We start from the raw sequence: 22,487 nt of genomic DNA, 5'->3' as shown, positions 1-22,487 counted from the left end.
GATTTCTCCTCGCATCCCCAGGGGGGGGGGGGTGAAGAAATCCTTTAGCCCGCCCAAACAGCGACTGTATGGAATAGCTGCGAGAGCTCACTCCCGTGGCTATTCATCTTTGCATTGAATTGAATTCGGCCCATAGAGACTTAGGAGAAGTGATTAATTGGAATAGTTTCAGCAACAATTTATATTACAGTGTTCTAAAATTACAATTTAACAATAATTAACAGTGACATAGTACAGTAAGCTTAAATCTACAAAATAAATAGAAAATCTCACTTGCTGTTATCAATGTTTATAAAGCCTTTCAAATCACTTATTGCAAAGCACACAATAAAAAAATAGATTTGTGATATTGAAAAATCTGTACATAAATATGAAAAAAAAAATAAACATTACTATGGTAAAGTATGTATGTTCTAAATGTAAGAAAAAGACACATAAACATGCTATATTATGGAAACATTATTTGTACAAAATGAGGTATTACTGTAGATAATATTTCATTCATTCAATTCATTTATTTCAATGATGAACACAAACTATAGTCTGGATTGTGATATAAGTGTGTAATCGATGCTATTTTATATATATATATATATATATATATATATATATATATATATATATATATACTGTATATATAGTAGTACTGTTTTTGGATGTGGTTTCAGAAATTCACTAAATTAAGTTAACCCTAAATTTAGCAGATGTTTTGTCAGCATGGAATTTGCATTGTATGTATAATATACCATGTTTCACAACAGTTTCTGTAAGATGCTGTTCAGTTACTAGCGGTTCAATTTCCCTGCTATTTGGAAAGTTTTACTATGTATGTAGCTTTAAAAAACCCAACTGATTTCATTTTAGAAACCTCACTGATCTGTAGTGCAATAGTTTACTTGCAGTAACATTTACTATATTACACTCCCAGTATGTACTTCTTCATGTTCACTGACTCTTAAAGAATTCTTGACTGAGGTGCTCTGTTTGTCTGATGGACGGTATGAAAGGGTACTCATTTTTGTGTTCAGGCTTTTCAGACTTGCGTGTGTTCTAATATTGGGTGGTATGTATTTTAGAACTTGCAGGAAGTGTTTCCTGAAATTCTTTCCGAAAAACCCATATAAAAAAGGATTCAAACAGCTGTTCAAATAAGCAATACAAATGCTGATCGGCATACCAGTGTCAACAATGTCTTGAATATAACAGCTTTTTATTTTATCCAACTGAATCAAAATGTCCAGGAAGGTAAACACTTGATGTGGAAGCCAACAAAAGAAGAACACCAGAACGATGGCCATTATCATTTTAAAAATATCATCATTTCTAGTTTTGTCTCTCTGTCCATGGAAGGTGTCTTTCAAAGTCTTGCCAATGAATGTGTAGCTGGTTAAAATGATCATAAATGGAATAAAGAACCCAAGCACATTCTTTGTTATACCCAATCCAATCAAAACTGTTTGTGAGCTGTTGGACGAATAAAAGAAAGCACAGACTGTTATATTTGCCTCCTTAATTGGGACCAATGTACGATATATAAATATGGGTAGACTTGCCAAACACGCAATGAGCCATATGGTGAAACAAATGATCTTGGCAACCACCATCGTACGTCGAATACGAGATCTCATTGGGTGGACGATAGCTATATAGCGATCAATGCTGAGACATGTAAGTAAAAACACAGAAGTGTATAGATTTAGGGTGATTGTTGCTGAGGTCAATTTGCACAGAAAGCTGCCAAAAGGCCAGTTGTAGTGCATGGCTGTGTAGGCTGCCCATAAAGGCAACGTGATAACAAAACACAAATCAGCAATAGCTAAATTCATCAAAAATATGCTGGCCACAGTCTTCATCTTCATGTAGCAATAAATGACAATGACAACAAGACTATTTCCAAAAACTCCTATGACAAATATTGTGCTGTAGATGATTGGAATGGCAATAAATATGTAACCATGTCTTCCCGACTTGGTGCAATGGACGGTAGGCTCTTCAGTTGATATATTCAACATCTTAATAATTATTTAGGGCTGGCTTGATGAAAATATACCTGCAAAATAAGAATAGATATTGAAAAAATTAGCCAATGCATTCAGGATTTAATTATAAGCATGTTTCTAAAAGAGAAATACATACAAGGAATTAGAATGAGTAATAGTTACTGTCTATACATTTATTACAACCTCATAATGAAAACAATTCAAACTTGCAAGCCAAGTCTCCCGTGGGGAGTATTGTTAGTATCAGGTGACATAACTAAACTACTACACTTACAGTAAAAGATTATTTTTTTACTCTAACATGAACCGCCCTCACCTACATACTCTTAGAGGGAAATTAGTTTGTTTTTAAACTTAAACTACTTCAATAACTAGCAAAACTGAAAATGTCCCATACCACAACCTTCAAAATATAATAAACTTACTACCCCAAATGTGACACCTGCACTTAATAATTTGAGACAAAACAGCCTGGATATATGTGAATATACACAGTGCTGTGTCAGGTAGTCATATGGAAGCCAACTTTACAGAGTCACTCACAGGCTCAAACTGGACAGAGTAACAGGCTGCAACTGGATAGTGTTACAGGCTGGACATGACAGGGTAACAGGCTGGAACTGAACAGAGTCACAGACTTAAACAGGACAGAGTAACAGGCTGCAACTGGACAGTGTTACAGGCTGGACATGGACAGGGTAACAGGCTGGAACTGAACAGAGTCACAGACTTAAACAGGACAGAGTAACAGGCTGGAACTGAACAGAGTCACAGACTTAAACAGGACAAAGTAACAGGATGGAACTGAACAGAGTCACAGACTTAAACAGGACAGAGTAACAGGCTGGAGCTGGACAGTCACAAAGTGGAATTGGACAGAATCACAGACTAGAACGTTACTGGTTGGAATTGGACAGAGTAACAGGCTGAAACTGGAAAGTCAAAAGCTGAAGCTGGACAGAGTCACAGACTGGAATTAGACAGGCATAGACTGGAATTGGACAATCACAGACTGGTATTGGACAGTCACAGACTGGAATTGGACAAAGACTGAAACTGGAGAGTCACAGGCTGAAACTGGATAGTGTTACAGGCTGGACATGGACAGGGTAACAGGCTGGAACTGAACAGAGTCAAAGACTTAAACAGGACAGAATAACAGGCTGCAACTGGATAGTGTTACAGGCTGGATATGGTAACAGGCCATAAGTGAACAGAGTCACAGACTTAAACAGCACAGAGTAACTGGCTGGAGCTGGACAGTCACAGAGTGGAATTGGATAGAATCACAGATTAGAACGTCACTGGTTGGAATTGGACAGAGTAACAGGCTGAAACTGAAAAGTCAAAATCTGGAGCTGGACAGAGTCACAGACTGGAATTAGACAGGTACAGACTGGAATAGGACAGTCACAGACTGGTATTGGACAGTCACAGACTGGAATTTGACTAAGACTGAAACTGGAGAGTCACAGGCTGAAACTGGACTGAGTCGCAAGCTGGAAATGAGTCACAGACTGGAACATGTTAAAGTCACAGGTGGAACTGGTCAGAGGGCCTGATTCAGAGGTGGACACTAATCCCATAGTGGCTGCGCCTTTGTTCACAGTGGTACTGAGAATTTATGCCAATGCTGCAGTCGCTGTAATTTGTACAGAGATGTCCATGGTCTGTATCTGCAATCCACCACTTGCGGCAATATTGGTGTTACATCGTTCGTGCCAGTAACCCTATGGCTGCTCAGAATGTCCGCACAATGAATCTGATGGGACCAGTGAAATTGCGTACAAAGATGTAGTCGATGGCTGCAATATAAATGCTTGTGACATGCCCGTATTTGACCAACCACCCCGTTACCTCCCATAAGTGCGCACTGACTGTCAATCACTCTGTGTCCAAATACTCACTATGGCCGAGGTCAGTAAACCATTGCGACACATGTGCAGTGCAAAAAAAGATCGGTCAACTATGCAAACATCGGCATAGCATCCACCACTGAATCAGGCCCAGAGTCACAGACTGGAACTGAACAAAGTCACAGGCTGAAACTGAACAGAGTCACAGGCTGAAAAAGGACAGAGTCACATGGAACTGGACAGAACCTATAAACTAATTAAATAATCATTCATCAGGAATGTAGTCAGCATGTCAACAGTCACTATGCTGACAGTAACTATATCGATACCACAATGCTGTCGCAAGTATTCAAACATAGGGCCTGATTCAGACCCGGACGGTATCTGCAGTACGTTCGCAATTGATGGTTGCTAATCTGTGCATGCGTATGCATCACAGTGCGCATGCGCAAACTACACTGTGCGATCACAGATCCCTCGCTCGCCAAGCAAAACCAGCCCAGCAGAGTGAGTGAGTGACAGAAGAGGCCGTTTGTGGGTGGTGACAGGGGCAGTCCAGTAAAAACGGGGAGTTGGAGATGCGAACGCAGGCGTGCCCGAGTGTTTCAACGCCATTTTAGAGGCATGCATAATTAACAGGCAGCATCATAGTAAACGTTTGCGGTAAAAAAAAGCTACCACAAGCGCTGCGTTCACATCCGATAGTGGTCGATGCACCAATGTTTTCATAAACTTCCAAGAGATGACGTGGGGCAGTGGGTGTCTCTGCATACGCTAAGGGGAGTCTGCATACACAAAGAGAACGCTCATACAGGTACGATGGGCATGCTTATGCCTTGGCGAGCGAACGCTCCCCGCCATGTCACTTTCAAATATTTGCATACGCATCATGCGAGTGTAAGCTCATAGCGACCACATCTAAATCAGGCCCATAATTCTAATGCTATTTAAAGCATAATAACCATGCAGACATTCTAACTTGAAACATGCTTGTAAAGAAACATGTTTAAAGTTATCAAGCCCACACAGTTATCATACTTTAAGCATTAGAACATTGGCCGCATACTGGTGCTGTCATTGTGTTGTCGATTTATTCATAGTCATTGTTGACATAGTGACTATCAACATCACATATCCAACCAAGGGCGTCTTAAGAAAGCAGGGGGCCCATGTGCACTCCCTGTGCAGGGCCCTCTCCTCTCTCCCCAGTGGCCGGCAGCCGACTGATGCGGCTAGCCAACCACCAGAGCCTTAGTAGACTCCGGGCACTAGAGTGTGCCCGGAGTCTACTGCACATGCGCAGAACGCCGGAAAATGGCCGTGGCGCTCATTTTCCCGGCGTTCTGTGCATGCGCAGTAGACTCTGGGCACACTCTAGTGCCCGGAGTCTACTGGACATGCACAGAACACCGGAAAAATGGCCGTGGCGGGCATTTTCCAGTGTTCTGAGCAGCGCAGACACCCGACGTGGGACCACGGACAGGTAAGTGTAAAATAATATGGGTGCAGTGTGTGCGGTGCGGGGCCCCCCTGGACCCGGGGGGCCCATGTGCCCCGCACACACTGCACCCATTATAGATATGCCACTGTATCCAACCCATTCCTCATAACACATAAACAAGGTCACAGAGACAGAAATTTAATTATCAATTCACAACCAAACTAATGAGAGATGTCCCATTACATAGCACACATTCCCCACTTATCCTTAAAGCTGGTTACACACTGGCAGATATATCGGCCAATCAATTTATCTGCCAATATACAATATATTGTGTGCCCGTCGGCCTGTGTGCACCGGCGAAAAGTCTGTGACCGACGTCATTCACAGACATATTGCGTCAGCTGTGCTGCACAGCCCATGGCAGATATACCCGTCCATCATGTTGTGCATACGGGTAACCATCTGTACACTTACAGCAGAGGCCGTGTGTGTTTGTGGGGGGTGCGATGCGACCCCCTGTCAGATGACAGATGATGGTTGTTCAGTGTATGAAAAACCATCATCTGCAGATCACTCAATCAACAGATATATATTTTAGGTGTGTATCCAGCTTCAGCTGTAGCGCTACTATGCTCCATCTGCAGTAAAAAAAAAAAAAAGGATAAAAACTTATTTATTTTGAGATGGTCCAAGTGTAACAGTATGTAGTACTTTGAGGAGAGGTCTACAGTAATAGTGACACGAGAAGTTCCGGAAAGGACTAAGGGGCCTATGTATCAAGCGGATTTTCACATAAAATTATGCAGAAACTGTAGTGTTTGCATTATTTTATGCTATGTACTGATAGCACAATGCAGGAGATTTCACAGAAATGTTTGGCAAAGTGCTAATTAGCACTTCAGATCGTAGTCCCCATTAGTATCAATTTAGCCCCAGTAGTTTACACCATCTTCAGATGGTGTAAACTACTGTAATCCTATGGAGGCTCGAGGGCAGGAGAGAGATATTTCGATCTCTCCCCTGCAGCCCCTTGCCAGCCCCGGAAAATTACACTGTGCGCGTTTTCAGTGTCAGCTTCCTCCGGAGAAGTTTCATTTCTGTGAAAGTCTTCTCCTAAATTCCGGGGATGTAACTCTCAGGAACAGCGGTTACAGCAACCGCTGTCTCAGCGAGTTCCCCTTGGTACATAGTGGGGATATTTTCATTAAAAATGTAAATATTCCCTGCGAGATGGATACATAATAATCACGGCAGTGCCGCGATTATTAGTACATAGGGCCTGATTCAGAGCCGGACGCTCTGACCAGAGCGCTCGCTCTGAATCAGGGCCCTCCTACCTAAAAATGGAGCGGCCTCCTGGCCGCTTGCATAGCTGTGGGTGGCCACCCACAGCTTATGCGAGCGGCCAAAAGATGGTCGCGATGGTCAAGACCATTGCGACCATCGGGCTTGCGACGAGACCCTGCGGTAGGGTCTCGCTGCCGCAAGCCCAGGAGTGCTTTTGGCTCTATCAGAGCCAAAAACACTCCCACTGACATCACTAGTGATGTCAGTGGGGCCGGACCCAGACAGTAGGCGTTCCCACGGGAACGCCTCCGTCTGGGCAACAACGCCCCCGGCACGCCCACCAAAGGGGGCGTGCTGTCACTCACCATCGACAGCACGCCCCCTTTGGTGCGAGACCCATAGCGACAGCTTGGCTGTCGCTATGCGGGTCTCGCGCATGCGCACGACGGAGCTCCCTCCATCGTGCGCATGCGCATTAGGGCACCATTGACCCGCTTGCGAGCATCCTGCGCTCGTGAGCGGGTCTGAATTAGGCCCACAGACCCATAAATGTCTGTAAAAATATTGTAGAAAGTGACAAATTAATGCATAAAATGCTGTATGGGCATTTTTGTCTTCTATGTAATGTGCAGAAGGTGCAATTGTTTCTAAAACAAATGTTTTGTGCACTCAAATTTATTTACTAGTTTGTAAATGACCCCCAGAGTGTCTGTGAAACCAGCAATAAACGTCTTCTTACTAGTGTGAGCTAAGCTGAGTTAATTTAAAAACAGAAAATAATTTCATACTATTAACTTACAATGGCTCTTACAATTGAATCTTTAATTTTTCCACTCTTTTGACACTCTGAGTTAATACATGTTACTACAATTATAATTTGCATGCCATTAGCACACTGGAATATAAAATGCACTGTTACAATTACATTTTGTTATTATATTGGAACAAGGTTGAAAAAAAAACTTCATTTTGTTTGCTTGCTTTATAGTACTTTTAGATCTCTTAATAATCTCTTAATTATTGCTGTGCAATCACCTACTGTATGCTGTTCAATTACATGATCATTTTATCTGTGATTATATTGCTGTGAACTATGGCATGCAATTCTATGAAGACATTGCTCATTTATGAGGGCTATCTTATCAGTGCTCAGACTATTTATGTAGAATGCCAGAAATCTACAGGCCTCCAGTTTCCAGATCTCTGCTTGGGAAACAACTGTTATTGAAACAGCTGAGCTAAACACATTTTAAGTACACTCCATAAAGTAACTAGCCCCATGATAGAAAAAAATCTATACATACACACACACACATAAATATATATATATTAGGGGTGTGCACCGGCCACTTTTCGTGTTTTGTGTTTTGGTTTTGGATCTGGATCTTTCTTCGTGTTTTGGATCTGGATTGGTTTTGCCAAAACCACCCTTCCGTGTTTTGGGTTCTGGGTTTTGTGTTTTGGATCTGTATTTTTTTGAAAAAAAGCATAAAAACAGCTAAAATCACAGAATTTGTAGGTTTTTCTGCTCCTATGCTATTATTAACCTCAATAACCTTAATTTCCACTCATTTCCAGTCTATTCTGAATACCTCACACCTCACAATAGTGTTTTTATGTCCAAAAGGTTGCACCGAGGTAGCTGGATGACTATGCTAAGCGACACGAGTGGGCGGCACAAACACGTGACCCATCTAGGCGTGAAACTGCAGTGGCAGACAGGATGGCATTGAAAAACTAGGCCCCAAACTGTACATAATGCAAAGAAAAAAAAGAGGTGCAAGATGGAATTGTCCTTGGGCCCTCCCACCCACCCTTATGTTGTATAAACAGGACATGCACACTTTAACAAACCAATCATTTCAGCGCCAGGGTCTGCCACACAACTGTGGCTGAAATGATTGGTTCGTTTGGGCCCCCACAAAACAAGCTGGCAATTAATCTGTCCCTGCACAAACTGGCTCTACGGAGGCAAGATGTCATCCTCATCCTCCTCATCCACCGATTCCTCACCCTCTTCAGTGTGTACATCCTCATCCTCACAGAGTATTAATTCGTCCCTGCTGGAACCACAGGTCCCTCTGTACGTTCTGGAGGCTGGTCTCCCTGGAAGAGTTGATAATTCATTTTATGAACATCATCTTCTCCACATTTTGTGGAAGCAACCTCCTACGCCTTTCGCTGACAAGGTTCCCGGCTGCACTAAACACTCTTTCGGAGTACACACTGGAGGGGGGGCTACTCAGGTAAAATAGAGCCAGTTTGTACAGGGACCTCCAAATTGCTTCTTTTTCCTGCCAGTACAGGTACGGACTGTCTGACATGCCTACTTGGATGCTGTCACCGATGTAATCCTTTAACAGACAGACGCACGCTTGTCGCTGCTGCTTTGAGGATTCAAGTGCGGCTACAGCCCACACAATTCACAAAGACAGAAAAAAAAAAAGAATATTTTTATTGTTTGTGGAGCACACTTTGAGGGTTACACCACCCTTTAACAGACAGACGCACGCTTGTCACTGCTGCTTTGAGGATGCAAGTGCGGCTACAGCCCACACAATTCACAAAGACAGAAAAAAGAAGAATATTTTTATTGTTTGTGTAGCACACTTTGAGGGTGTCACCACCCTTTAACAGACATACGCACGCTTGTCGCTGCTGCTTTGAGGATGCAAGTGCGGCTACATCGCACACAAGTCACAAACACATTAAAAAAATAGTTTTTTATTTTTTGGAGCACTTTGAGAGTTACACCACCCTTTAACAGACAGACGCACGCTTGTCGCTGCTGCTTTAAGGATGCAGGTGCGGCTACAGCCCACACATTTCACAAAGACCGAAAAAAAAAGAACAATATTTTAATTGTTTGTGTAGCACACTGTGAGGGTGTCACCACCCTTTAACAGACAGACGCACGCTTGTCGCTGCTGCTTTAAGGATGCAGGTGTGGCTACAGCCCACACAATTCACAAAGACAGAAAAAAGAAGAAGAATATTTTTATTGTTTGTGTAGCACACTTTGAGGGTGTCACCACCCTTTAACAGACAGACGCACGCTTGTCGCTGCTGCTTTGACGATGCAAGTGTAGCTAGAACGCACACAAGTCACAAACACATTAAAAAAAATGTTTTCATTTTTTGGAGCACTTTGAGAGTTACAACACCCTTTAACAGACAGACGCATGCTTGTCGCTGCTGCTTTGAGGATGCAAGTGCGGCTACATCGCACACAAGTCACAAACACATAAAAAAAATAGTTTTTTATTTTTTGGAGCACTTTGAGAGTTACACCACCCTTTAACAGACAGACGCACGCTTGTCGCTGCTGCTTTAAGGATGCAGGTGCGGCTACAGCCCACACAATTCACAAAGACAGAAAAAAGAAGAAGAATATTTTTATTGTTTGTGTAGCACACTTTGAGGGTGTCACCACCCTTTAACAGACAGACGCACGCTTGTCGCTGCTGCTTTGAGGATGCAAGTGTGGCTACATCGCACACAAGTCACAAACACATTAAAAAAAATGTTTTCATTTTTTGGAGCACTTTGAGAGTTACAACACCCTTTAACAGACAGACGCACGCTTGTCGCTGCTGCTTTGAGGATGCAAGTGCGGCTACAGCCCACACAATTCACAAAGACAGAAAAAAAAGAACAATATTTTAATTGTTTGTGTAGCACACTTTGAGGGTGTCACCACCCTTTAACAGACAGACGCACGCTTGTCGCTGCTGCTTTAAGGATGCAGGTGTGGCTACAGCCCACACATTTCACAAAGACAGAAAAAAAAAGAACAATATTTTAATTGTTTGTGTAGCACACTTTGAGGGTGTCACCACCCTTTAACAGACAGACGCACGCTTGTCGCTGCTGCTTTGAGGATGCAGGTGGAATCTAGACGGGATTTGGAACCGAGGACAGACTACCTCCATCAATTGTCTAAATCCCACTGCACTAATGTCGGATACCGGACGCACGTCTAACACCAACATAGCAGTCAAGGCCTCAGTTATACGTTTTGCTTCAGGATGACTGCTGTCATACTTCATCCTCATCGCTAGGGACTGTTGGAGGGTCAATTGTTTAGTAAAAGTAGTGATGTTCCTACTTCCTCTCTGGGATGATGAACAACTCCCAGCAGCAGCAACAGCACTAGGAGGAAGTGGTTCTTGAACTTTCCCTATTTTATTTTTATCGGAGAAAGTTTGGTCCTCCATTTATGTTATATTGATATATAATATACGTGCGGCTAAAGCGCACACAAACACAGAAAATATTTTTTTATTTTTGCTGGAGAGTAGTGCACTTTGTGGGTTACACCACCCTTTAAGAAATGAGCCAGCCGGCTCTTTACTTATGGGACACAGGCGCACGCTTGGCGCTGCTCCTTTGTTGATGCACGTGCAGCCACAGTGCACACAAGTCACAAACACAGAAAATATATTTTTTTTTAGTTTGGAGTGTACTTTGGGGGTTACAGAACCCTTTAACGGTCAAGCCAGCCGGCCCTTTACTTATGACACAGGCGCACGCTTGGCACTACTTTGTTGATGCACGTGCGGCTACTGCGCACACAATTCACAAACACAGAAAATAATTTTTTTTTTGGTTTGGACTGGAGTGTACTTTCGGGGGTTACAGCACCCTTTAACGGTCAAGCCAGCCGGCACTTTACTTATGACACAGGTGCACACTTCGCACTACTTTGTTGAAGCACGTGCGGCTACTGCGCACACAATTCACAAACACAGAAAATAATTTATTTTTTGGTTTGGACTGGAGTGTACTTTCGGGGGTTACAGCACCCTTTAACGGTCAAGCCAGCCGGCCCTTTACTTATGACACAGGCGCACGCTTGGCACTACTTTGTTGATGCACGTGCGGCTACTGCGCACACAATTCACAAACACAGAAAATAATTTTTTTTTTGGTTTGGACTGGAGTGTACTTTCGGGGGTTACAGCACCCTTTAACGGTCAAGCCAGCCGGCCCTTTACTTATGACACAGGCGCACGCTTGGCACTATTTTGTTGATGCACGTGCGGCTACTGCGCACACAATTCACAAACACAGAAAATAATTTTTTTTTTGGTTTGGACTGGAGTGTACTTTCGGGGGTTACAGCACCCTTAACGGTCAAGCCAGCCGGCCCTTTACTTATGACACAGGCGCACGCTTGGTACTACTTTGTTGATGCACGTGCGGCTACTGCGCACACAATTCACAAACACAGAAAATAATTTTTTTTTGGTTTGGATTGGAGTGTACTTTCGGGGGTTACAGCACCCTTTAACGGTCAAGCCAGCCGGCCCTTTACTTATGACACAGGCACACGCTTGGCACTACTTTGTTGATGCACGTGTGGCTACTGCGCACACAATTCACAAACACAGAAAATATATTATTTTTTTAGCACTTGAGGGGAGCACCCCTGATGGACAGAGCACCCCCTGGACAACACTACAGCACCCCTTTAGGACTGGGACACTGCACAGGACTTTGGAGTGGACACAGCCCCTATGGAGAACTGACTGCACAACACAGTCCAGCCAGCCCCTATGGACTTTGAAGTAGTGGACAACAGCAGCACTACACTACACAGCCCTAACTCCCACCCTCCCTCTTCACTGTCCACAGCCGAGTGAGAAAATGGCGCCGACGCGGGTACCTTATATAGGATCCAAAACCCGCGAGACTCGGAAGGCGGGATGATGACGTTTTGCCTCGATTTCTGATCCGAGTCAGGCGGGAAAAGTCGAGCCTGATTCGGATCGGACTCGGATCGGGGGGGCTTGGGGTGGTTCGGATTTCAGAAATCCGAACCCGCTCACCCCTAATATATATATATATATATATATATATATATATATACAGTCAGGTCCATAAATATTGGGACATTGACAGAATTTTCATATTTTGGCCTCTATTCACCACCACAATGGCTTTGAAATGAAACAAACAAGATGTGCTTTAACATCAGTCTTTCAGATTTAATTTGAGGGTAATTACATCCATATCAGGTGAACGGTGTAGTAATTACAACGGTTTCTATATGTGCCTCCCACTTTTTAAGGGGCCAAAAGTAATGGGACTATCAACTCAAAAGCTATTTCATGGACAGGTGTGGGCTATTCCCTCATTATTTCATTATCAAATAAGCAGGTAAAAGGTTTGGACTTGATTCTAGGTGTGACATTTGCATTTTAAATCAGTTGCTGTCGACTCTCAATATGAGATCCAAAGAGCTGTCACTATCAGTGAAGCAAGCCATCATTAGGCTGAAAAATCAAAACAAACCCATCAGAGAGATAGCAAAAACATTAGGTGTGACCAAATCAACTGTTTGGAACATTCTTAAAAAGAAAGCTCAGCAACACCAAAAGACCCGGAAGACCACAGAATACAACTGTTGTGGTTGACAGAAGAATTATTTCCCTGGTGAAGAAAAACCCCTTCACAACAGTTGGTCAAATCAAGAACACTCTCCAGGAGGTAGGTGTATATGTGTCAAAGTCAACAATCAAGTGAATACTTCACAAGAGTGAATATAGAGGGTTCACCACAAGATGTAAACCATTGGTGAGCCACAAAAACAGAAAGGCCAGATTAGAGTTTGCCAAACAACATCTAAAAAAGCCATTACAATTCTGGAACAACATCCTATGGACAGATGAGACAAAGATCAACTTGTACCACAGTGATGGGAAGAGAAGAGTATGGAGAAGGAAAGGAAATGCTCATGATCCTAAACATACCACCTCATCAGTGAAGCATGGTGGTGGTAGTGTCATGGCATGGGCATGTATGGCTGCCAATGGAACTGGTTTCCTTGTATTTATTGTTGATGTGACTGCTGACAAAAGCAGCAGAATGAATTCTGAAGTGTTTTGGGCAGTATTATATGCTCATATTCAGTCAAAGGCTTCAGAACTCATTGGACGGCGCTTCACAGTGCAGATGGACAATGACCCGAAGCATACTTCAAAAGCAACTAACAAGTTTTTTAAGGCTAAAAAGTGGAATGTTATGCAATGACCAAGTCAATCCCCTGACCTGAATCCGACTGAGGATGCATTTCACTTGATGAAGACAAAACTGAAGGGAAAATGCCCCAAGAACAAGCAGGAACTGAAGACATTTGCAGTAGAGGCCTGGCAGAGCATCACCAGGGATGAAACCCAGCGTTTGGTGATGTCTATGTGTTCCAGACTTCAGGCTATAATTGCCTGCAAAGGATTTGCAACAAAGTATTAAAAAGTGAAAAGTTAGATTTAGGATTGTTTAGTTTGTCCCATTACTTTTGACCCCTTAAAAAGTGGGAGGCACATATAGAAACCGTTGTAATTCCTACACCGTTCACCTGATTTGGATGTAATTACCCTCAAATTAAATCTGAAAGTCTGCAGTTAAAGCACATCTTGTTTGTTTCATTTCAAAGCCATTGTGGTGGTGAATAGAGACCAAAATATGAAAATTCTGTCAATGTCCCAATATTTATGGACCTGACTGTACATGTATGTATATATATATACATATATATATATATATATATATATATTATACTGTGTATAGACACATGCATACAAACATACATATCTGTTTTTGTGTCTGCAATATTTGTTGGCTAACATGCTTTCTAAAATCAAGACTTTTTTCCATCTGATTGATTACATTCTCAGCAGGAGTACATTACTAAAATACTTGACTGTAATGGCTATTGCTTATCCACTACACCTGTATATGGCATATCTTGTGATAAACAGTTTGGAGTAATGGCGCATATCCACTAGGCGATATTAATGAGCAATTGAACGATAACGACATTGTTATCATTCAATCGCCCATTAGTCATGCACAAATCATGCACTATAATGTGGGAAACGACCAGCGATGCGCACACCCACTGATCATTTCCGACATCAATAATCGCCTGAACATGCTGGTCAATCTGCCGATAACGACAGATCAACCATGTTCAGGGATGAGGGAGGGTGCCTACACTGAATGACATATCGTTCAGTGTAGGCACTGCAGGGGAAGAGGAATGACTGTATGATTACAATATTGTAATCATATTGTCTTTCCACTCTCTGCTAGTGGATGTGCCCCTTAAGGTTGCTCATGCGATCTGAGTGGCTGACAGACTTATCATGACCCCTGCATTCTGGCTGAGGGAAGTTGGGGATTATGGAAAAAAATGCTTGGAGATCTCCTTTTAGATAAGTAACGTTCTGGCCATGGGATAACATGGAGATACTTTCTCAAACACTTTTCCATCCCATGTCACTGTTTTTTATCCAGTGATTTGCATTTGTCATCTGTTTACCAAACTTCCACATACAGAATCTGTGCTTGCATTTTGTTTCCAGTACGAATTATGCAAAATTCCAGGATTAGATTTTCCCCATGGAAGATAGCGCAAATGGGAGAGGATCAGAATGAGAGGGAAGAAGGGGTGTCACACCTTTTAAATGGCTCTGCATTTAGTTAGTATGAAAAAAGATATATGTGAAGTGATTTGTATTCATGTGCAAAAGCTAGTTTTCTGTTTTCTCATGTTAGTATACAAGCTTTAACATTCACCAATAAAACCGATTTTTTTATTTTTTTTATTTTCACAAAATATTTAACTACCTTTCCCTCATTAGAATGACTGTATGATTAAGCAAAATGTAAACCATACAAAATGTATTGTGCCACTTTAATAGCAATTTGTCAATCTATTTATATATTAACAAATTGTGGGCATTGTGATTGGCCTTTTAGACTATACACAAATTAAATTACTTTTTGCAAAGCCCCTGGGTTATAATTAAAATGACATACTATCTAAGATTCCCCTATAAAACATCTTTGCCACAGTGATCAGCGTCACATACACAAGATGACAAAATCCAGGAAATTCAATTAGGTCTGAAAGCTCACCTTTTGTTCCAATTAAAGGCTTGAAAACAAATGGGAAGTCATTATAACTTGGTTACATCCTACTTGATTAACACTTTTACAAATGCATTGCGTTTTGAGACAAGGCCTGGAATATAAAGTAACTGCAAGAAGTTCTTCTTTTAATCAGTACACAAAAAGAAAAGTTACATTTTCATGTTTTATTTATATAGTATATGAAGATTAATTAATTAATTAATTCTATGTTCTAACAATGTATTTTAAAATGAAAAAAAAAAAAAATATTTTCAACATTTGTGGAATGTAATTCAAAGAAGACATAAATAAATCAATAAAAAAAATAAAAAGAATAAGAAAGACAATAATTCAAAACTTAAGAAAACTACAAAACAGAAATAATGAAACAAACAAAAATATTAGTACTACCAATGTGTCACAGTGCACAGAAGCTGCTCAAAGCTTTACTACAAAAGATAAGTTTAGGTTAAATATAATTTTATTAAACTATAAAAAGAAGTCAAGAAAAAATACAAAATTGGTCTATACACAGTTCAAATAAAACTTAATGTTCTATGTGGGTTAATTTTTACACATTCTCATGGTGGCAAGGATTTGTCATTGACCAAGTATTTTCTATCCTGTTAACACTTTGTATGGAAAAGCACATTAAAATGTGCAGATACCAATGTAATAAAAGTGTTAAAAATTAGCAAAAATGTGGTCCTGGGGGAATTCAATTAGCTGCAGTAATTTACCACGGGCTAATTGGTCCCCCAAGGTTATTCATTTAGTCCCAAAGTGCAGCATTTATATAGTATTTTTTTCAGCACTGCACAGGAGTGAAAAAAAATCCCCAATAATCTGTGTGTCAATGCCCGTTAAGCCACGTTAACGCCCGTAAACACGTCAATTTAATGGGCATTAACAAAGGCATGAGGTGAAAAAGGAAGTCTAATTGAATAGACTTGGGCGATAAAGCCTGAGGCAGCCTTCTTTTTCACTCGTGAAAACTTATCGGGTGTAGTTTCACTTTACTGTCACCACTTATTTAATATGGAAAGGAAGATAGAATGAACATTATATTTGGAGGAAAGTGGAAACTGGATACTAGGAAGGTCTTTTGCCTGTTCCGCGTACATGAAAAATGCAGAATGGGATCCTGCTCTGCATACACCAGTAGTATAGGTACCTGGCATCTCATCATTTTTCTGCGTCATAAAACAATAATTACATTGAGTTTTTGCTGAATTCAATGACTACCAATATCAATGCTTGCTTACAGTGGTCCCAATTTCATTATGTTGCAAAGAAGGACTTTGATGTGAAGCCATGATACCTGTGAGGTTTTCTCAATAGTGAATCTTACCTCATGGTATGCAAAAATCTTCATAGTAAATTAAGTAACCTGCCACTGATTAATCCAATGGACCAATACCAACCTTCTTGTTCTGAATTCATAATGAATTGGATTAGTTTTTCCTCTTGTTACATATCCTAAGATAATAGTAAGAATTTGTGGCATCCTAAATATGATCAAACATTTATCTAACTGCAGTTTACAGAATTCATTGTGTAGGAATACATACAAGCCTGGCTGTACTACAAACAGTGATTTATGGCTACGTGGAAAGTACAGAAAAATCTCATTAAGCCAAATTGTTATTAGGCAATTTTTCTAGTAATGATTGAAGAACTCATTCTGCTGCTGACTCTTCTGTTTCTTTGTGAGAAACAGCAGATTCCAAATAACCTTTTGTTCTAGTTAAACCAGCAGTTCAGAAGTTTTGAAATTCACCATTTTGCTTTTACTATAAGTCAGGGCTTGACAAATTTTTCTAAAACCTAGGAGCCAGGATGAAAGTGTAGGAGCCAGACCCCCCCTTCCCCCAGGGCAGCATTAATGAGCACCTACGCTCCAGGCAACCAGCCCCCATGGCCACACCACTAACGGGGTACCCCAGGTAAACCACCCTCCCACAGCCACATTATTGAGCAGCTAACCCGCCTCTCCAGGCAACCGACCCCCAGAAAGACCACCCCTCCGCAGCCAAAAAACCTCAGGCAAGCAAAGCCACCGCCAGCAGTGGGCAAACTAGAGAGTGGTGGGCCCAGATGCAAGTATATGCTTTGGGTACCCCTATGCAGTGCCCCCAGTAGTGGTCCTCCCTATGCAGTGCCCCCAGTAGTGGTCCCTCCTATGCAGTGCCCCCAGTAGTAGTCCCCCTCTGCAGTGCCCCCAATAGTAGTCCCCCTATGCAGTGCCCCCAGTAGTAGTCCACACTATGCATTGTCCTTAGAAGCGCCCCCCTATACAGTGCCCTAGTAGCACCCCCCCTTATACAGTGCCCCAATTGCGGCCACCCCACCTATGCAGTGCCGCCAGTAGTGACCACACCCCCTATGCAGTGCCCCCTGTGGTGGTCCCCATATATAGTGCCCCGAGTAGTGGTCCCCCTATGTAGTGCCCCTTTAATCAGTGCCCCCAGAAGTGGTCCCCCCTATGTATTGCCCCCAGTAGTAGTCCCCGCCTTGTAGTGCTCCCAGTAGTAGTCCCGCCTTGTAGTGCCACCAGTAGTAGTCCCCCTCTTGTAGTGCCCCAGTAGTAGTCCCCCCCTTGTATTGCCTCCAGTAGTAGTTCCCCCTTGTAGTGCCCCCAGTAGTAGTCCCCCCCCTTGTTGTGCCCCCAGTAGTAATCCCCCTTGTAGTGCCCAGGATGGGATGCAATCGGGAAGCCGGCTGACATAAGCCCGACAGCTGGCTTCCCGACTGCTTTATCCCGGCGAGGGTTAAATGACAGGAATCTAAATCATTCTAGACGCCTGTCATTTTTCCGATGCCGGGAGACGGCCCCCGGCATCCCGATCGAAGGGATGCCGGGTGCGCCGTGAGCGGACAGCTTTGGGGGGGAGGGTTAGGTTCAGGGCTCCCGGGGGGACAGGGTCAGGCACCCTCCTGGGAGGGTTAGGCTAGGGGGAGGGAGGGTTAGGCACCCCCGGGGGGAGTTTAGGGTTAGGCAACCCCTCCAGGGGACTTAGGTTTAGGCCGGGGAAGGGGGGTTAGGTTTAGGCACAGGGGGGAGGTTAGGGTTAGGCACCCCTAAGAAGGGTTAGGGGGGTTAGATTAGTAAGTACTCACCTACAGACAATCGGGATTTCCAGCGCTGTCGGGCTGCCACTGCAGGATCTCTTCATTTGTCTGCCTGACGCTGCCAGGATTCGAACTCCCGGCCATGCGGCCAGCGGGATTTCATACCGCTTCACCCAGTAGTGCTCTCCCCCTTGTAGTGCCCCCAGTAGTGCTCTCCCCCTTGAAGTGCCCCCAGTAGTGCTCTCCCCCTTTTAGTGCCCCCAGTAGTACTCTCCCCATTGTAGTGCCACACGTAATAATAAAAAAAAATCACTCCCGCTTCCATCATCCACTCCTCCGTTCGTCCTCCTGGGCCGGGCCGCTCTGCATTATGTGAGAGACGTCATGACATCTCTCCCATTACCCACTGCAGGAGCCGAAAGATGGAGCGGCTCCTGCAGTGGGTGCAGCAGTCAGTGAGAGTCCAAAAGACTCTCACTGGCTGCCACTGAAAACAAACATACAGCTGCCGGCACCGGTGGCTGTGTGTTTGTCAGTCACTGTGTAGCGCTGACCGAACTCCATTTGGTCAGCGCTAGATGCGCGGTACAGTCTGTGTCACAGAGATACAGACTGCCCGCGGCCACACATGACGCCCTGCCCCCCGACCCAGCCCGCCACTGACTACAGGGCTCGGGGGTTGCTGAAAATCTGGTCGCCAGGCAACCAAATCTGGTCGCCATGGCGACCTGGCCCCGGGGTTTTATCGAGCCCTGCTATAAGTATATTTAGCAAAAAGTAATATTTGTAACTGAGATAAATAGAACATATATTAGAACTTCTAACTGGGATAGCACTTTATCTTTCGGAAACCACCCATCAGCCCATTACAATGTTATATGTACTTTTGTATTTAAAGTATAAAACATACTAAAGAACAAGAACAAGAACTAATGAACAAGTATGTGACTGTGTGAGCAAGATCGCAATTCAAGCTGGAAATGAAAGATATATCTGATTGGGCTGAATTGTTTAACAGCATATAGCATTGGTTTACCATGGGTAGTAGATGTCGAAGGGATTTTTTCAGAAAGGTCCTCTCCAATAAGAACAGATTTACAACATTTACATTAGCTAAATCCATAGGTGTATTTATTGTGGCCCCAGACCGCACACCCTGCACCTAAAGTATACTTAACTTGTGCCTGCAAGTGGGTCCCTCCTCCTCCTCTGTGGCTCCATCTTCCCAGTGACATCTTCAGAACATACCAGAGCCTTTGATCTCTTGTGCATCACTGGCAAGATGGCACTGCAGAGGAAGATGGCACAAGGTAAGATGATGCCGGGCTGGGAGAGGGGCTTCCCTTTCCATGTGCCCTACCCAACTGAGACAGGAGGTAGATTTCAGGAGGGGACAGGGATAATTACACAGTGCAGACTGTATAAATGCAGCCTGCCTAAACTGTAGTGTGCTGTCGCTCTAACACTGCAGGTATAGCTTGGCCCAGGCTATACTGATGCAGCTACTGTACCTCAATGTGGTTTCCCAGCCATTCCCCTTCTCAGCGCCTGATTAGAGGGCACAAATTATTATTAGACACTGGGATGCTGTCACATGGTGCTCTACCATTTACTATATTATGAACTTAGGCCCTGATTCAGAGGCGCTTGCAAAAAGCGAGCGCTCACTCTGAATCATGGTGGGCGCTTGTTTTTTAAGTTGCGGCCTCCTGGCTACTCGCATAGATGTGGGTGACCACCCACAGCTCATGCGAGCAGCCAGGTGATGGTCGCGATGGTCAAGACCATCACGACCATCGGGCTTGCGATGAGACCCTTACGGTAGGGTCTCATTGCCGCAAGCCCCAGTGGACTTCCCGCTCTGATAGAGCAGGAAGTCCACCTACTGACATCACAAGTGATGTCAGTTGGGCCGCCCACAAACGGCAGGCATTCCTGCAGGAACGCCTCCGTTTGCCCAGCCACTCCCCCTCCCTGCCTACAAAATGGGGCGAGCTGTTGATCAACATCGACAGCCTCCCCTTTTGTAGTGAGTCCCGGAGCAAGTGCTTTTTGCGCTCGCTGCGGGGCTTGCGCACGCACAGTGCGCTCGCCGCTCGTGTGCACTGGCCCACAATCGACCAGCTTGCTAGTGCAATGTGCTTGCGTGTGGGTCTGAATCAGGCCCTTAGAAGGGAGGGGGCCCAAAGCATATTTGTGCACCTGTGATCGGCCAATGTATCTGCTGCCCGTTGGCCAGTGTGTACCTGCGATATGTCGGTGAACGTCGCCATTCACCGACATATCGCATTGGCTGTGCTGCACAGCCGATGGACAGATATGTCTGCAGACATATATGTCCATCGGCAAGTGTGTATGGGCGGTCTGCAGACCGAGTGTACACACACACAGCAGCAGCCGCGAGGAGGGGGGCGGGCCACGCCCATCGACCGCCGGGTCCCGCCCCCCGGCTGCCAGGTCCTGAGGGCACAAGCAGATGATGGCCGTTCAGTGTGTATGAACGGCCATGCTATTTTAGATTATTTAAATGTTATCTTGAAAAAAGGCTTATCTGAATACTATTTCTAGACAGTCTTATTATCGCTAGACATTATGCTTGTGAAATGTGTTCAAAAGAGATGTCTGCAATTTCCAAATGGTTGCATTTTAATAAAAGTTCAATTTTCAATAAACAACCTAATTCAAAACTGTAACTTTAGGTTTAAAACCGATAATAATTGTTTTTCCAAGAAATAAAGACATTTTGATCTAACATGAACCTATCAAGAATACATACTGTATAATGTGTTAGTGGATCTAGGTAATCTGGACCTCATTCAGAGCCGGACGCTATTTGCGCTCGCTCGTCCAGAAAAAGGGGCTGGCTATTTAAATTGACCGTTCGCTCTTTGCGGTCTGTTGACACCACTAGGTCTGAACGAGCGAACAAAACATGCGGACGTTTTTTTGTAAAAAAAACGCCCCCTGGCCGCTCGCATCGTACGTCATCTCCGCTATTTATTAGATTAATCGAGTACATCGAAAGGCGAATGAACTGCTCGCTATTCTTGTGGTTGCATTTTCCTACCACAATCATGCGAGCAGTTCTGGCTAAAAGACACCCAACTGACGTGGTCGATGACGCTGCTTTGTTAATTATGCACACCCATTAAACGCCCGTTTTGACTGTTTGGCACGCCTGTGTTCGGATCTCCACTCTCCGTTTTCAAGCACCTTCCCCTGTTACCACCCACAAATGCCACACTCTGTCACTCAAATTAGCAGGCATTCGCTATATTGCGAGCACACGATTTCTGACCTCACTGACTGGTTCGCGCATGCGTACTAAAACCCATACGCATGCGCAGATGTGCGAACATCGCTCGGAACGAACGAGCGGCCGCTTACGAGCGGCTCTGAATCAGGCCCTCTGTACAGGATGAATACAGCACATATATTCTCAGGGGTGTATTTAGGGATCCAAGCGCCCCTGGCAATGTAATGGTCTGGCGCCCCCCTACCCCCCCATGCAGTGCCCCCAGTAGTAATCCCCCCTCTGCTGCATTGCCCCAGTGGTAGTCCTCCCTATACAGTGCCCCCAGTAGTAACCCCCCCTATGCTGCATTGGCCCCAGCTGTAGTTGTCCCTACACACTGCCCCCGTAGTAGTCCCCCTATGCAGCATTTCCCACAGTAGTAGTCCCCCATATATAGTGCGCTCAGTAGTAGTCTCCCCAAAGCTGCATTGCCCCCAGTAGTAGTCCCCCCTATACAGTGGCCCCAGTAGTAGTCCCCCCAATGCTGCATTGCAAACTAGTGGTAGTCCCCCCTATACAGTGCCCTCAGTAGTAGTCCCCCCTATGCTGCATTGGCCCCAGTAGTAGTCCCCCCTATACAGTTCCCCCACTAATAGTCCCCAGTAGTAGTCCCC

At 44.0% G+C, this 22,487-nt stretch overlaps 1 protein-coding gene across 1 annotated transcript in view; it reads right to left on the bottom strand.

Moving 5' to 3' along the window:
* Window positions 1–641: 641 nt before the first annotated feature.
* Window positions 642–22,487, bottom strand: part of AGTR1 (angiotensin II receptor type 1) — a 106,310-nt gene continuing 84,464 nt past the window's right edge. The window contains exon 3 of the mRNA XM_088472083.1: window positions 642–2,050. Coding sequence (XP_088328209.1) covers window positions 912–2,012 — 1,101 coding nt within the window. The 5' untranslated portion in view covers window positions 2,013–2,050 and the 3' untranslated portion in view covers window positions 642–911. The remainder of the gene's footprint in view (window positions 2,051–22,487) is intronic.

Source organism: Taudactylus pleione, unplaced genomic scaffold, assembly GCF_031769625.1.
Source record: "Taudactylus pleione unplaced genomic scaffold, aTauple2 ptg000120l, whole genome shotgun sequence".
In the NCBI taxonomy this organism is placed as follows: domain Eukaryota; kingdom Metazoa; phylum Chordata; class Amphibia; order Anura; family Myobatrachidae; genus Taudactylus; species Taudactylus pleione.
Note: the sequence above shows the minus strand (reverse complement) of the source record. Positions and strands in the feature narration are given on the sequence as shown.